We start from the raw sequence: 17,926 nt of genomic DNA on the forward strand, positions 1-17,926 counted from the left end.
GTTTGTCAAACTTATGATAATATGAAAATATGATAATCTAGACTTTTTCTTGGTGAGCTCAATTGTTTGCAGATGCATTTGGCTTGATATAAATATATTGATTTTATAGCATCATATAGCATACGTTTCCACATACTTACATTTAAACGATTACAGACAAAGGGTACTTCTAGTAGTTAAAAATCAAGTCTGGTGACCTGGTTCAACTGTGAATTGGATTGAGATTATTTTACTATTGTATAACTTGTATAACGTGTCCAAAAGCTAGTTTCAGGAGGACTGTCATTGGAGTCATTGTACTATAAGTTGCTTTGGAAAAAAATATGCTGAATGTCACTTTTTCTAGGTTCTGTGGCGGTATACGGGTGAGATCCCTGATAATGTCCCTGAAAACGTTAAGCTGATGAATTGGCTTCCACAGAATGACTTACTTGGTGAGTTTCTCTGGTTTTGTTGCTGTTGTTGTTTTATGCCAAGCTTACATATTTTGTACATCCAGGTATAGTTTCATTTTTCTTTTAGCTGCGCAATGACTACCTTAACCCATTCAGACCCTGTGTCCATTACAAGGGTCATCACATGTCAGCCCCCTTTTTTTAACTTCTGGAGCATTTCACCTAGTTTAAAGCCTGCAGTCCATGAGATTGGACGTTTGTCATCCAATCAAATGCCAGTAAAGCTCTGCATGTAGTAATTATATATATATAAAAAAAACTACATTGAAGAGAAGCATGGCAGCACTTCACTCCAAACACAGAAGCAAGCAACATTTTCCAAGGTGTATTTACATTTTGTATATATTTTTGCCAGTATTTCATAGTTTGTATGTAAAAAAGAAAGATTGAACTTATTAATTAAAGTTAAAAATCGACTGTAGAATTGCACGTTTTAAATCAGGATTTTTTTTTTAAATATGTCTGTCCATTAGAATGGACAGTAGGTTTGAAAGCCTGTTACTGAAGTCACATTTTCAGTCATGCTGATTGAAATTTCTTTTATAAAAAAAATATATATCACAATACCGATACATTTTTGAAACATTTTCATGTGCAGAATATACAGTTCTGAAGTGCTTGAACATATAGCTGATGAAAATATCTCAGATGTTGACTTTATGTAGAGTAATGAGGAAGATGGAGATGTAAGAAAAAATATCCATTTTTAAAACTTTATAAATTTTTATATTAAATCTATATTACTATATTAACTATATTAAATCTAAAGCACAACTTAAATATGAATATTTTATATTAATATATATTTTTTATGGATAGATGCACCTTTATGATGGATAGATGCACTTTTATCATGGATAGATAAACTTTTATGATGGATAGATGCACTTGTATCATGGATAGATGCACTTTTATGGGAAGGGCCAGGACATTCTTTAATATAACTCTGATTGTTTTGTCTGAGAGAAGAATGTCATATACACCAACGATGGTTAGAGGCCGGGTGATTAAATCATGGGCTAATATAAATTTTTGGGTGAATTATGCCTTTAAAGGTATAGTTCAACCACACATTATATTTGTCATCACTTTCTCCCCCTCATGTTGTTCCAAACCTGTATGAGTTTCATACCATTTTTATGTTGGACACCATCCCGCCTGCAATTTATTGAATGGGGTTTCGGGTAGTATATTTGATACACATTTTAACTAAAGTTCCTGTCATGATAAAAACTATTTTACTGCACTCAGCAGGCCCTCCGAGGTCCGTAGAACCAAGCGCCATCCCATAAATACACCGTCCACGAACCCACTATTTTTATAATGGCATAAATGCTACGAGCGATGTCCATATCTCAGCTCTGGAAGGGTCTAGAGCCTCCATTTTGTACTCAGGTCTAAGTCCCAAGGCCCTCTACCAGAATCCAGAGTTTCAAGAAGATCTGAGCAACTCAAAATTTCGACCCGAAAAAAACGACAGTGGTACCCCTGTCGTTTTTTGTTTTTTTTTGGTGCAAAAAAATAAGTTTCTCACATCTTGAAACACTGGATTCTGATAGAGGGCCGTGGGGTTTAGACCTGGGTGCAAAAATGGAGGCTCTAGACCCTTCCAGAGCTGAGATATTGAAATCCCACGTAGCATTTATGTCATTATAAATATCTCAATATCTCAGCTCTGGAAGGGTCTAGAGCCTCCAGTTTTGCACTCAGGTCTAAGTCTCATGGCCCTCTATCAGAATCCAGAGTTTCAAGAAGATCAGAGAAACTCAAAATTGCTACAAAAAAAAAAAAAAAAAAACGACAGTGGTACCCCTTTCGTTTTTGTTTTTTTTTCGGGGTGAGAAATTAAGTTTCTCCAATCTTCTCAAAACTCTGGATTCTGATAAAGGGCCATGAGACTTAGACCTGAGCGCAAAAATTGAGGCTCTAGACCCTTCCAGAGCCGAGATATTGAGATCCCACGTAGCATTTATGCCATTATAAATATCTCAATATCTCAGCTCTGGAAGGGTCTAGAGCCTCCATTTTTGCACTCAGGTCTAAGTCTTTATATTTCCTGCTTTATATTTTGGGGTGAAGTGTGACCAGGATCTGGTTTTGTTGAGATTCACACACTGACTGTGGTGTGTGTGTGTTTTTGCATGTGCACCTGCTGTCTGGTCTAGTACACAGTAGTGCAGTGCCAGAACAGTGCTGTGTGTAATAAGCCCAGCAGTGTTTATGTGGATGAGTGCGTGTTGGCGCTGATTGTGTCCTCTTCACATCCGTTCTTCCACTCCTCCAGCACCTGACTGCCAACACTCACTTCAGTCCCTAATATGAAGACATGTTGTGATGGATCCGTGTCAATATTGGGATTCTGATAAGACCTGGTTTGGCCTATACATCCTTTAACATATCTCAGCTCTGGAAGGGTCTAGAGCCTCAATTTTTGCACTCAGGTCTAAGTCCCATGGCCCTCTATCAGAATCCCGAGTTTCAAGGAGATCAGAGAAACTCAAAATTTCGACCAAAAATAAAAACGACAGTGGTACCCCTTTCGTTTTGTTTTTTTTTTTTGGTGCGAAAAAATAAGTTTCTCCAATCTTCTTGAAACTCTGCATTCTGATAAAGGGCCATGGGACTTAGACCTCAGTGCAAAAATGGAGGCCATAGACCCTTCCAGAGCCGAGATATTGAGATCCCATGTAGCATTTATGCCATTATAAATATCTCAATATCTCAGCTCTGGAAGGGTCTAGAGCCTCCATTTTTGCACTCAGGTCTAAGTCTCATGGTCCTTTATCAGAATCCAGAGTTTCAAGAAGATCAGAGAAACTCAAAATTTCGACAAAAAAAAAAAAAAAAACGACAGTGGTACCCCTTACGGTTTTTTTTTTGGGCGAAAAATTAAGTTTCTCCAATCTTCCCAAAACTCTGGATTCTGATAGAGGGCCATGAGACTTAGACCTGAGTGCAAAAATGGAGGCTCTAGCCCCTTCCAGAGCTGAGATATTGAAACTCAAAAATTCGACCAGAAAAAAAAACGACAGTGTTACCCCTTACGTTTTTATTTTTTGAGTGAAAAATTAAGAATCCCCAATCTTCTTGAAACTCTGGATTCTGATAGAGGGCCATGAGACTTAGACCTGAGTGCAACAATGGAGGCTCTAGCCCCTTCCAGAGCTTAAATATCGAAACTCAAAATTTCGACCAGAAAAAAAACGACAGTGTTACACCTTACGTTTTTTTTTTGGGGCGAAAAATTAAGTTTCCCCAATCTTCTCAAAACTCCGGATTCTGATAGAGGGCCATGAGACTTAGACCTGAGTGCAAAAATGGAGGCTCTAGACCCTTCCAGAGCTGAGATATCGAAACTCAAAAATTCGGCCCGAAAAAAAAAACGACAGTGGTACCCCTTACGTTTTTTTTTTTTGGGCGAAAAATTAATTTTCTCCAATCTTCCCAAAACTCTGGATTCTGATAGAGGGCCATGAGACTTAGACCTGAGTGCAAAAATGGAGGCTCTAGCCCCTTCCAGAGCTGAGATATCGAAACTCAAAAATTCGGCCCGAAAAAAAAAAACGACAGTGGTACCCCTTAAGTTTTTTTTTTTGGGCGAAAAATTAAGTTTCTCCAATCTTCCCAAAACTCTGGATTCTGATAGAGGGCCATGAGACTTAGACCTGAGTGCAAAAATGGAGGCTCTAGCCCCTTCCAGAGCTGAGATATCGAAACTCAAAAATTCGGCCCGAAAAAAAAAATGACAGTGGTACCCCTTACGTTTTTTTTTTTTTGAGCGAAAAATTAAGTTTCCCCAATCTTCTCAAAACTCTGGATTCTGATAGAGGGCCATGAGACTCAGACCTGAGTGCAAAAATGGAGTCTCTAGCCCCTTCCAGAGCTGAGATATCGACACTCAAAAATTCGGCCCGAAAAAAAAACGACAGTGGTACCCCTTACGTTTTTTTTTTGGGCGAAATATTAAGTTTCTCCAATCTTCCCAAAACTCTGGATTCTGATAGAGGGCCATGAGACTTAGACCTGAGTGCAAAAATGGAGGCTCTAGACCCTTCCAGAGCTGAGATATCGAAACTCAAAAATTCGGCCCGAAAAAAAAACGACAGTGGTACCCCTTACGTTTTTTTTTTTTGGGCGAAAAATTAATTTTCTCCAATCTTCCCAAAACTCTGGATTCTGATAGAGGGCCATGAGACTTAGACCTGAGTGCAAAAATGGAGGCTCTAGCCCCTTCCAGAGCTGAGATATCGAAACTCAAAAATTCGGCCCGAAAAAAAAAACGACAGTGGTACCCCTTACGTTTTTTTTTTTTGGGCGAAAAATTAATTTTCTCCAATCTTCCCAAAACTCTGGATTCTGATAGAGGGCCATGAGACTTAGACCTGAGTGCAAAAATGGAGGCTCTAGCCCCTTCCAGAGCTGAGATATCGAAACTCAAAAATTCGGCCCGAAAAAAAAAAACGACAGTGGTACCCCTTAAGTTTTTTTTTTTGGGCGAAAAATTAAGTTTCTCCAATCTTCCCAAAACTCTGGATTCTGATAGAGGGCCATGAGACTTAGACCTGAGTGCAAAAATGGAGGCTCTAGCCCCTTCCAGAGCTGAGATATCGAAACTCAAAAATTCGGCCCGAAAAAAAAAACGACAGTGGTACCCCTTACGTTTTTTTTTTTTTTTTGAGCGAAAAATTAAGTTTCCCCAATCTTCTCAAAACTCTGGATTCTGATAGAGGGCCATGAGACTCAGACCTGAGTGCAAAAATGGAGTCTCTAGCCCCTTCCAGAGCTGAGATATCGACACTCAAAAATTCGGCCCGAAAAAAAAACGACAGTGGTACCCCTTACGTTTTTTTTTTGGGCGAAAAATTACGTTTCTCCAATCTTCCCAAAACTCTGGATTCTGATAGAGGGCCATGAGACTTAGACCTGAGTGCAAAAATGGAGTCTCTAGCCCCTTCCAGAGCTGAGATATCGACACTCAAAAATTCGGCCCGAAAAAAAAACGACAGTGGTACCCCTTACGTTTTTTTTTTTTTTGGGCGAAAAATTAATTTTCTCCAATCTTCCCAAAACTCTGGATTCTGATAGAGGGCCATGAGACTTAGACCTGAGTGCAAAAATTGAGGCTCTAGCCCCTTCCAGAGCTGAGATATCGAAACTCAAAAATTTGGCCCGAAAAAAAAACGACAGTGGTACCCCTTACGTTTTTTTTTTTTTTGGGCGAAAAATTAAGTTTCCCCAATCTTCTCAAAACTCTGGATTCTGATAGAGGGCCATGAGACTCAGACCTGAGTGCAAAAATGGAGTCTCTAGCCCCTTCCAGAGCTGAGATATCGACACTCAAAAATTCGGCCCGAAAAAAAAAACGACAGTGGTACCCCTTACGTTTTTTTTTTGGGCGAAAAATTAATTTTCTCCAATCTTCCCAAAACTCTGGATTCTGATAGAGGGCCATGAGACTTAGACCTGAGTGCAAAAATGGAGGCTCTAGCCCCTTCCAGAGCTGAGATATCGAAACTCAAAAATTCGGCCCGAAAAAAAAACGACAGCGGTACCCCTTACGTTTTTTTTTTTTTAGCGAAAAATTAAGTTTCCCCAATCTTCTCAAAACTCTGGATTCTGATAGAGGGCCATGAGACTTAGACCTGAGTGCAAAAATGGAGTCTCTAGCCCCTTCCAGAGCTGAGATATCGAAACTCAAAAATTCGGCCCGAAAAAAAAAAACGACAGTGGTACCCCTTACGTTTTTTTTTTTTGGGCGAAAAATTACGTTTCTCCAATCTTCCCAAAACTCTGGATTCTGATAGAGGGCCATGAGACTTAGACCTGAGTGCAAAAATGGAGGCTCTAGCCTCTTCCAGAGCTGAGATATCGAAACTCAAAAATTCGCCCCAGAAAAAAAACGTCAGTGTTACCCCTTACGTTTTTTTTTTGGGGCGAAAAATTAAGTTTCCCCAATCTTCTCAAAACTCCGGATTCTGATAGAGGGCCATGAGACTTAGACCTGAGTGCAAAAATGGAGGCTCTAGACCCTTCCAGAGCTGAGATATCGAAACTCAAAAATTCGGCCCGAAAAAAAAACGACAGTGGTACCCCTTACGTTTTTTTTTTTTTGGGCGAAAAATTTATTTTCTCCAATCTTCCCAAAACTCTGGATTCTGATAGAGGGCCATGAGACTTAGACCTGAGTGCAAAAATGGAGGCTCTAGCCCCTTCCAGAGCTGAGATATCGAAACTCAAAAATTCGGCCCGAAAAAAAAACGACAGTGGTACCCCTTACGTTTTTTTTTTTTTGAGCGAAAAATTAAGTTTCCCCAATCTTCTCAAAACTCTGGATTCTGATAGAGGGCCATGAGACTCAGACCTGAGTGCAAAAATGGAGTCTCTAGCCCCTTCCAGAGCTGAGATATCGACACTCAAAAATTCGGCCCGAAAAAAAAACGACAGTGGTACCCCTTACGTTTTTTTTTTGGGCGAAAAATTAAGTTTCTCCAATCTTCCCAAAACTCTGGATTCTGATAGAGGGCCATGAGACTTAGACCTGAGTGCAAAAATGGAGTCTCTAGCCCCTTCCAGAGCTGAGATATCGACACTCAAAAATTCGGCCCGAAAAAAAAACCACAGTGGTACCCCTTACGTTTTTTTTTTTTTGGGCGAAAAATTAATTTTCTCCAATCTTCCCAAAACTCTGGATTCTGATAGAGGGCCATGAGACTTAGACCTGAGTGCAAAAATGGAGGCTCTAGCCCCTTCCAGAGCTGAGATATCGAAACTCAAAAATTCGGCCCGAAAAAAAAAACGACAGTGGTACCCCTTACGTTTTTTTTTTTTTAGCGAAAAATTAAGTTTCCCCAATCTTCTCAAAACTCTGGATTCTGATAGAGGGCCATGAGACTTAGACCTGAGTGCAAAAATGGAGTCTCTAGCCCCTTCCAGAGCTGAGATATCGAAACTCAAAAATTCGGCCCGAAAAAAAAAACGACAGTGGTACCCCTTACGTTTTTTTTTTTTTAGCGAAAAATTAAGTTTCCCCAATCTTCTCAAAACTCTGGATTCTGATAGAGGGCCATGAGACTTAGACCTGAGTGCAAAAATGGAGTCTCTAGCCCCTTCCAGAGCTGAGATATCGAAACTCAAAAATTCGGCCCGAAAAAAAAAACGACAGTGGTACCCCTTACGTTTTTTTTTTTTTAGCGAAAAATTAAGTTTCCCCAATCTTCTCAAAACTCTGGATTCTGATAGAGGGCCATGAGACTTAGACCTGAGTGCAAAAATGGAGGCTCTAGCCCCTTCCAGAGCTGAGATATCGAAACTCAAAAATTCGGCCCGAAAAAAAAAACGACAGTGGTACCCCTTACGTTTTTTTTTTTTGGGCGAAAAATTACGTTTCTCCAATCTTCCCAAAACTCTGGATTCTGATAGAGGGCCATGAGACTTAGACCTGAGTGCAAAAATGGAGGCTCTAGCCTCTTCCAGAGCTGAGATATCGAAACTCAAAAATTCGCCCCAGAAAAAACACGTCAGTGTTACCCCTTACGTTTTTTTTTTGGGGCGAAAAATTAAGTTTCCCCAATCTTCTCAAAACTCCGGATTCTGATAGAGGGCCATGAGACTTAGACCTGAGTGCAAAAATGGAGGCTCTAGACCCTTCCAGAGCTGAGATATCGAAACTCAAAAATTCGGCCCGAAAAAAAAACGACAGTGGTACCCCTTACGTTTTTTTTTTTGGGCGAAAAATTTATTTTCTCCAATCTTCCCAAAACTCTGGATTCTGATAGAGGGCCATGAGACTTAGACCTGAGTGCAAAAATGGAGGCTCTAGCCCCTTCCAGAGCTGAGATATCGAAACTCAAAAATTCGTCCCGAAAAAAAAAAACGACAGTGGTACCCCTTACGTTTTTTTTTTTGGGCGAAAAATTACGTTTCTCCAATCTTCCCAAAACTCTGGATTCTGATAGAGGGCCATGAGACTTAGACCTGAGTGCAAAAATGGAGGCTCTAGCCCCTTCCAGAGCTGAGATATCGAAACTCAAAAATTCGGCCCGAAAAAAAAAACGACAGTGGTACCCCTTACGTTTTTTTTTTTTTGAGCGAAAAATTAAGTTTCCCCAATCTTCTCAAAACTCTGGATTCTGATAGAGGGCCGTGAGACTCAGACCTGAGTGCAAAAATGGAGTCTCTAGCCCCTTCCAGAGCTGAGATATCGACACTCAAAAATTCGGCCCGAAAAAAAAACGACAGTGGTACCCCTTACGTTTTTTTTTTTGGGCGAAAAATTAAGTTTCTCCAATCTTCCCAAAACTCTGGATTCTGATAGAGGGCCATGAGACTTAGACCTGAGTGCAGAAATGGAGGCTCTAGCCCCTTCCAGAGCTGAGATATCGAAACTCAAAAATTCGGCCCGAAAAAAAAACGACAGTGGTACCCCTTACGTTTTTTTTTTTTAGCGAAAAATTAAGTTTCCCCAATCTTCTCAAAACTCTGGATTTTGATAGAGGGCCATGAGACTTAGACCTGAGTGCAAAAATGGAGTCTCTAGCCCCTTCCAGAGCTGAGATATCGAAACTCAAAAATTCGGCCCGAAAAAAAAAAACGACAGTGGTACCCCTTACGTTTTTTTTTTTGGGGCGAAAAATTACGTTTCTCCAATCTTCCCAAAACTCTGGATTCTGATAGAGGGCCATGAGACTTAGACCTGAGTGCAAAAATGGAGGCTCTAGACCCTTCCAGAGCTGAGATATCGAAACTCAAAAATTCGGCCCGAAAAAAAAACGACAGTGGTACCCCTTACGTTTTTTTTTTTGGGCGAAAAATTTATTTTCTCCAATCTTCCCAAAACTCTGGATTCTGATAGAGGGCCATGAGACTTAGACCTGAGTGCAAAAATGGAGGCTCTAGCCCCTTCCAGAGCTGAGATATCGAAACTCAAAAATTCGTCCCGAAAAAAAAAAACGACAGTGGTACCCCTTACGTTTTTTTTTTTGGGCGAAAAATTACGTTTCTCCAATCTTCCCAAAACTCTGGATTCTGATAGAGGGCCATGAGACTCAGACCTGAGTGCAAAAATGGAGTCTCTAGCCCCTTCCAGAGCTGAGATATCGACACTCAAAAATTCGGCCCGAAAAAAAAACGACAGTGGTACCCCTTACGTTTTTTTTTTTTTTGGGCGAAAAATTAAGTTTCTCCAATCTTCCCAAAACTCTGGATTCTGATATAGGGCCATGAGACTTAGACCTGAGTGCAAAAATGGAGGCTCTAGCCCCTTCCAGAGCTGAGATATCGAAACTCAAAAATTCGGCCCGAAAAAAAAACGACAGTGGTACCCCTTACGTTTTTTTTTTTTGGGCGAAAAATTACGTTTCTCCAATCTTCCCAAAACTCTGGATTCTGATAGAGGGCCATGAGACTTAGACCTGAGTGCAAAAATGGAGGCTCTAGCCTCTTCCAGAGCTGAGATATCGAAACTCAAAAATTCGCCCCAGAAAAAAAACGACAGTGTTACCCCTTACGTTTTTTTTTGGGGGCGAAAAATTAAGTTTCCCAAATCTTCTCAAAACTCCGGATTCTGATAGAGGGCCATGAGACTTAGACCTGAGTGCAAAAATGGAGGCTCTAGACCCTTCCAGAGCTGAGATATCGAAACTCAAAAATTCGGCCCGAAAAAAAAACGACAGTGGTACCCCTTACGTTTTTTTTTTTTGGGCGAAAAATTAATTTTCTCCAATCTTCCCAAAACTCTGGATTCTGATAGAGGGCCATGAGACTTAGACCTGAGTGCAAAAATGGAGGCTCTAGCCCCTTCCAGAGCTGAGATATCGAAACTCAAAAATTCGGCCCGAAAAAAAAAACGACAGTGTTACCCCTTACGTTTTTATTTTTTGAGTGAAAAATTAAGAATCCCCAATCTTCTTGAAACTCTGGATTCTGATAGAGGGCCATGAGACTTAGACCTGAGTGCAACAATGGAGGCTCTAGCCCCTTCCAGAGCTGAAATATCGAAACTCAAAATTTCGACCAGAAAAAAAACGACAGTGTTACCCCTTAGGTTTTTTTTTTTGGGGCGAAAAATTAAGTTTCCCCAATCTTCTCAAAACTCCGGATTCTGATAGAGGGCCATGAGACTTAGACCTGAGTGCAAAAATGGAGGCTCTAGACCCTTCCAGAGCTGAGATATCGAAACTCAAAAATTCGGCCCGAAAAAAAAACGACAGTGGTACCCCTTACGTTTTTTTTTTTGGGCGAAAAATTAATTTTCTCCAATCTTCCCAAAACTCTGGATTCTGATAGAGGGCCATAAGACTTAGACCTGAGTGCAAAAATTGAGGCTCTAGCCCCTTCCAGAGCTGAGATATCGAAACTCAAAAATTCGGCCCGAAAAAAAAAACGACAGTGGTACCCCTTACGTTGTTTTTTTTTGGGCGAAAAATTACGTTTCTCCAATCTTCCCAAAACTCTGGATTCTGATAGAGGGCCATGAGACTTAGACCTGAGTGCAAAAATGGAGGCTCTAGACCCTTCCAGAGCTGAGATATCGAAACTCAAAAATTCGGCCCGAAAAAAAAACGACAGTGGTACCCCTTACGTTTTTTTCTTTTGGGCGAAAAATTAATTTTCTCCAATCTTCCCAAAACTCTGGATTCTGATAGAGGGCCATGAGACTTAGACCTGAGTGCAAAAATGGAGGCTCTAGCCCCTTCCAGAGCTGAGATATCGAAACTCAAAAATTCGGCCCGAAAAAAAAAACGACAGTGGTACCCCTTACCTTTTTTTTTTGGGCGAAAAATTAAGTTTCTCCAATCTTCCCAAAACTCTGGATTCTGATAGAGGGCCATGAGACTTAGACCTGTGTGCAAAAATGGAGGCTCTAGCCCCTTCCAGAGCTGAGATATCGAAACTCAAAAATTCGGCCCGAAAAAAAAAAACGACAGTGGTACCCCTTACGTTTTTATTTTTTGAGTGAAAAATTAAGAATCCCCAATCTTCTTGAAACTCTGGATTCTGATAGAGGGCCATGAGACTTAGACCTGAGTGCAAAAATGGAGGCTCTAGCCCCTTCCAGAGCTGAGATATCGAAACTCAAAAATTCGGCCCGAAAAAAAAAACGACAGTGGTACCCCTTACGTGTTTTTTTTTTTGTGCGAAAAATTAATTTTCTCGAATCTTCCCAAAACTCTGGATTCTGATAGAGGGCCATGAGACTTAGACCTGAGTGCAAAAATGGAGGCTCTAGCCCCTTCCAGAGCTGAGATATCGAAACTCAAAAATTCGGCCCGAAAAAAAAAACGACAGTGGTACCCCTTACGATTTTTTTTTTTGGGCGAAAAATTAAGTTTCTCCAATCTTCTCAAAACTCTGGATTCTGATAGAGGGCCATGAGACTTAGACCTGAGTGCAAAAATTGAGGCTCTAGCCCCTTCCAGAGCTGAGATATCGAAACTCAAAAATTCGGCCCGAAAAAAAAAAAACGACAGTGGTACCCCTTACGTTTTTTTTTTTTGAGCGAAAAATTAAGTTTCCCCAATCTTCTCAAAACTCTGGATTCTGATAGAGGGCCATGAGACTCAGACCTGAGTGCAAAAATGGAGTCTCTAGCCCCTTCCAGAGCTGAGATATCGACACTCAAAAATTCGGCCCGAAAAAAAAACGACAGTGGTACCCCTTACGTTTTTTTTTTGGGCGAAAAATTAAGTTTCTCCAATCTTCCCAAAACTCTGGATTCTGATAGAGGGCCATGAGACTTAGACCTGAGTGCAAAAATGGAGTCTCTAGCCCCTTCCAGAGCTGAGATATCGACACTCAAAAATTCGGCCCGAAAAAAAAAACGACAGTGGTACCCCTTACGTTTTTTTTTTTTTTGGGCGAAAAATTAATTTTCTCCAATCTTCCCAAAACTCTGGATTCTGATAGAGGGCCATTAGACTTAGACCTGAGTGCAAAAATGGAGGCTCTAGCCCCTTCCAGAGCTGAGATATCGAAACTCAAAAATTCGGCCCGAAAAAAAAACGACAGTGGTACCCCTTACGTTTTTTTTTTTTTTAGCGAAAAATTAAGTTTCCCCAATCTTCTCAAAACTCTGGATTCTGATAGAGGGCCATGAGACTTAGACCTGAGTGCAAAAATGGAGTCTCTAGCCCCTTCCAGAGCTGAGATATCGAAACTCAAAAATTCGGCCCGAAAAAAAAAACGACAGTGGTACCCCTTACGTTTTTTTTTTTGGGCGAAAAATTACGTTTCTCCAATCTTCCCAAAACTCTGGATTCTGATAGAGGGCCATGAGACTTAGACCTGAGTGCAAAAATGGAGGCTCTAGCCTCTTCCAGAGCTGAGATATCGAAACTCAAAAATTCGCCCCAGAAAAAAAACGTCAGTGTTACCCCTTACGTTTTTTTTTTTGGGGCGAAAAATTAAGTTTCCCCAATCTTCTCAAAACTCCGGATTCTGATAGAGGGCCATGAGACTTAGACCTGAGTGCAAAAATGGAGGCTCTAGACCCTTCCAGAGCTGAGATATCGAAACTCAAAAATTCGGCCCGAAAAAAAAACGACAGTGGTACCCCTTACGTTTTTTTTTTTTTGGGCGAAAAATTTATTTTCTCCAATCTTCCCAAAACTCTGGATTCTGATAGAGGGCCATGAGACTTAGACCTGAGTGCAAAAATGGAGGCTCTAGCCCCTTCCAGAGCTGAGATATCGAAACTCAAAAATTCGGCCCGAAAAAAAAAAACGACAGTGGTACCCCTTACGTTTTTTTTTTTGGGCGAAAAATTACGTTTCTCCAATCTTCCCAAAACTCTGGATTCTGATAGAGGGCCATGAGACTTAGACCTGAGTGCAAAAATGGAGGCTCTAGCCCCTTCCAGAGCTGAGATATCGAAACTCAAAAATTCGGCCCGAAAAAAAAAACGACAGTGGTACCCCTTACGTTTTTTTTTTTTTTTGAGCGAAAAATTAAGTTTCCCCAATCTTCTCAAAACTCTGGATTCTGATAGAGGGCCATGAGACTCAGACCTGAGTGCAAAAATGGAGTCTCTAGCCCCTTCCAGAGCTGAGATATCGACACTCAAAAATTCGGCCCGAAAAAAAAACGACAGTGGTACCCCTTACGTTTTTTTTTTGGGCGAAAAATTAAGTTTCTCCAATCTTCCCAAAACTCTGGATTCTGATAGAGGGCCATGAGACTTAGACCTGAGTGCAAAAATGGAGGCTCTAGCCCCTTCCAGAGCTGAGATATCGAAACTCAAAAATTCGGCCCGAAAAAAAAACGACAGTGGTACCCCTTACGTTTTTTTTTTTTTAGCGAAAAATTAAGTTTCCCCAATCTTCTCAAAACTCTGGATTCTGATAGAGGGCCATGAGACTTAGACCTGAGTGCAAAAATGGAGTCTCTAGCCCCTTCCAGAGCTGAGATATCGAAACTCAAAAATTCGGCCCGAAAAAAAAAACGACAGTGGTACCCCTTACGTTTTTTTTTTTTGGGCGAAAAATTACGTTTCTCTAATCTTCCCAAAACTCTGGATTCTGATAGAGGGCCATGAGACTTAGACCTGAGTGCAAAAATGGAGGCTCTAGCCCCTTCCAGAGCTGAGATATCGAAACTCAAAAATTCGGCCCGAAAAAAAAAACGACAGTGGTACCCCTTACGTTTTTTTTTTTTGGGCGAAAAATTAAGTTTCTCCAATCTTCCCAAAACTCTGGATTCTGATAGAGGGCCATGAGACTTAGACCTGAGTGCAAAAATGGAGGCTCTAGCCCCTTCCAGAGCTGAGATATCGAAACTCAAAAATTCGGCCCGAAAAAAAAAACGACAGTGGTACCCCTTACGTTTTTTTTTTTGGGCGAAAAATTAAGTTTCTCCAATCTTCCCAAAACTCTGGATTCTGATAGAGGGCCATGAGACTTAGACCTGAGTGCAAAAATGGAGGCTCTAGCCCCTTCCAGAGCTGAGATATCGAAACTCAAAAATTCGTTCCGAAAAAAAAACGACAGTGGTACCCCTTACGTTTTTTTTTTTTTGGGCGAAAAATTACGTTTCTCCAATCTTCCCAAAACTCTGGATTCTGATAGAGGGCCATGAGACTTAGACCTGAGTGCAAAAATGGAGGCTCTAGCCTCTTCCAGAGCTGAGATATCGAAACTCAAAAATTCGGCCCGAAAAAAAAACGACAGTGGTACCCCTTACGTTTTTTTTTTGGGCGAAAAATTAAGTTTCTCCAATCTTCCCAAAACTCTGGATTCTGATAGAGGGCCATGAGACTTAGACCTGAGTGCAAAAATGGAGGCTCTAGCCTCTTCCAGAGCTGAGATATCGAAACTCAAAAATTCGGCCCGAAAAAAAAAACGACAGTGGTACCCCTTACGTTTTTTTTTTTGGGCGAAAAATTAAGTTTCTCCAATCTTCCCAAAACTCTGGATTCTGATAGAGGGCCATGAGACTTAGACCTGAGTGCAAAAATGGAGGCTCTAGCCCCTTCCAGAGCTGAGATATTGAAACTCAAAAATTCGACCAGAAAAAAAAAACGACAGTGTTACCCCTTACGTTTTTATTTTTTGAGTGAAAAATTAAGAATCCCCAATCTTCTTGAAACTCTGGATTCTGATAGAGGGCCATGAGACTTAGACCTGAGTGCAACAATGGAGGCTCTAGCCCCTTCCAGAGCTGAAATATCGAAACTCAAAATTTCGACCAGAAAAAAAACGACAGTGTTACCCCTTACGTTTTTTTTTTGGGGCGAAAAATTAAGTTTCCCCAATCTTCTCAAAACTCCGGATTCTGATAGAGGGCCATGAGACTTAGACCTGAGTGCAAAAATGGAGGCTCTAGCCCCTTCCAGAGCTGAGATATCGAAACTCAAACATTCGGCCCGAAAAAAAAACGACAGTGGTACCCCTTACGTTTTTTTTTTTTGGGCGAAAAATTAAGTTTCTCCAATCTTCCCAAAACTCTGGATTCTGATAGAGGGCCATGAGACTTAGACCTGAGTGCAAAAATGGAGGCTCTAGCCCCTTCCAGAGCTGAGATATCGAAACTCAAAAATTCGGCCCGAAAAAAAAAACGACAGTGGTACCCCTTACGTTTTTTTTTTTGGGCGAAAAATTAAGTTTCTCCAATCTTCCCAAAACTCTGGATTCTGATAGAGGGCCATGAGACTTAGACCTGAGTGCAAAAATGGAGGCTCTAGCCCCTTCCAGAGCTGAGATATCGAAACTCAAAAATTCGTTCCGAAAAAAAAACGACAGTGGTACCCCTTACATTTTTTTTTTTTTGGGCGAAAAATTAAGTTTCTCCAATCTTCCCAAAACTCCGGATTCTGATAGAGGGCCATGAGACTTAGACCTGAGTGCAAAAATGGAGGCTCTAGCCCCTTCCAGAGCTGAGATATCGAAACTCAAAAATTCGGCCCGAAAAAAAAAACGACAGTGGTACCCCTTACGTTTTTTTTTTTGGGCGAAAAATTACGTTTCTCCAATCTTCCCAAAACTCTGGATTCTGATAGAGGGCCATGAGACTTAGACCTGAGTGCAAAAATGGAGGCTCTAGCCTCTTCCAGAGCTGAGATATCGAAACTCAAAAATTCGGCCCGAAAAAAAAACGACAGTGGTACCCCTTACGTTTTTTTTTTGGGGGCGAAAAATTAAGTTTCCCCAATCTTCTCAAAACTCCGGATTCTGATAGAGGGCCATGAGACTTAGACCTGAGTGCAAAAATGGAGGCTCTAGCCTCTTCCAGAGCTGAGATATCGAAACTCAAAAATTCGGCCCGAAAAAAAAAACGACAGTGGTACCCCTTACGTTTTTTTTTTTGGGCGAAAAATTAAGTTTCTCCAATCTTCCCAAAACTCTGGATTCTGATAGAGGGCCATGAGACTTAGACCTGAGTGCAAAAATGGAGGCTCTAGCCCCTTCCAGAGCTGAGATATCGAAACTCAAAAATTCGTTCCGAAAAAAAAACGACAGTGGTACCCCTTACGTTTTTTTTTTTTTGGGCGAAAAATTAAGTTTCTCCAATCTTCCCAAAACTCCGGATGCTGATAGAGGGCCATGAGACTTAGACCTGAGTGCAAAAATGGAGGCTCTAGCCCCTTCCAGAGCTGAGATATCGAAACTCAAAAATTCGGCCCGAAAAAAAAAACGACAGTGGTACCCCTTACGTTTTTTTTTTTGGGCGAAAAATTACGTTTCTCCAATCTTCCCAAAACTCTGGATTCTGATAGAGGGCCATGAGACTTAGACCTGAGTGCAAAAATGGAGGCTCTAGCCTCTTCCAGAGCTGAGATATCGAAACTCAAAAATTCGGCCCGAAAAAAAAACGACAGTGGTACCCCTTACGTTTTTTTTTTGGGGGCGAAAAATTAAGTTTCCCCAATCTTCTCAAAACTCCGGATTCTGATAGAGGGCCATGAGACTTAGACCTGAGTGCAAAAATGGAGGCTCTAGCCTCTTCCAGAGCTGAGATATCGAAACTCAAAAATTCGGCCCGAAAAAAAAAACGACAGTGGTACCCCTTACGTTTTTTTTTTTGGGCGAAAAATTAAGTTTCTCCAATCTTCCCAAAACTCTGGATTCTGATAGAGGGCCATGAGACTTAGACCTGAGTGCAAAAATGGAGGCTCTAGCCCCTTCCAGAGCTGAGATATTGAAACTCAAAAATTCGACCAGAAAAAAAAACGACAGTGTTACCCCTTACGTTTTTATTTTTTGAGTGAAAAATTAAGAATCCCCAATCTTCTTGAAACTCTGGATTCTGATAGAGGGCCATGAGACTTAGACCTGAGTGCAACAATGGAGGCTCTAGCCCCTTCCAGAGCTGAAATATCGAAATTCAAAATTTCGACCAGAAAAAAAACGACAGTGTTACCCCTTACGTTTTTTTTTTGGGGCGAAAAATTAAGTTTCCCCAATCTTCTCAAAACTCCGGATTCTGATAGAGGGCCATGAGACTTAGACCTGAGTGCAAAAATGGAGGCTCTAGCCCCTTCCAGAGCTGAGATATCGAAACTCAAACATTCGGCCCGAAAAAAAAACGACAGTGGTACCCCTTACGTTTTTTTTTTTGGGCGAAAAATTAAGTTTCTCCAATCTTCCCAAAACTCTGGATTCTGATAGAGGGCCATGAGACTTAGACCTGAGTGCAAAAATGGAGGCTCTAGCCCCTTCCAGAGCTGAGATATTGAAACTCAAAAATTCGACCAGAAAAAAAAACGACAGTGTTACCCCTTACGTTTTTATTTTTTGAGTGAAAAATTAAGAATCCCCAATCTTCTTGAAACTCTGGATTCTGATAGAGGGCCATGAGACTTAGACCTGAGTGCAACAATGGAGGCTCTAGCCCCTTCCAGAGCTGAAATATCGAAACTCAAAATTTCGACCAGAAAAAAAACGACAGTGTTACCCCTTACGTTTTTTTTTTGGGGCGAAAAATTAAGTTTCCCCAATCTTCTCAAAACTCCGGATTCTGATAGAGGGCCATGAGACTTA

General features: G+C 41.0%; 1 protein-coding gene across 2 annotated transcripts in view; it reads left to right on the forward strand.

The window, feature by feature from the left end:
• The window catches only part of LOC120480385 (UDP-glucuronosyltransferase), a 77,856-nt gene that overhangs the window by 16,237 nt on the left and 43,693 nt on the right, over window positions 1-17,926 (forward strand). For both annotated transcript variants that reach the window (XM_089125086.1, XM_089125087.1), the window contains one exon: window positions 347-434. In XM_089125086.1, the coding sequence (XP_088981212.1) occupies window positions 347-434 (88 nt within the window). The remainder of the gene's footprint in view (window positions 1-346; window positions 435-17,926) is intronic.

The sequence above is a fragment of the Pimephales promelas genome, chromosome 21, assembly GCF_988280905.1.
Source record: "Pimephales promelas chromosome 21, fPimPro1.hap1.1, whole genome shotgun sequence".
Taxonomy (NCBI): domain Eukaryota; kingdom Metazoa; phylum Chordata; class Actinopteri; order Cypriniformes; family Leuciscidae; genus Pimephales; species Pimephales promelas.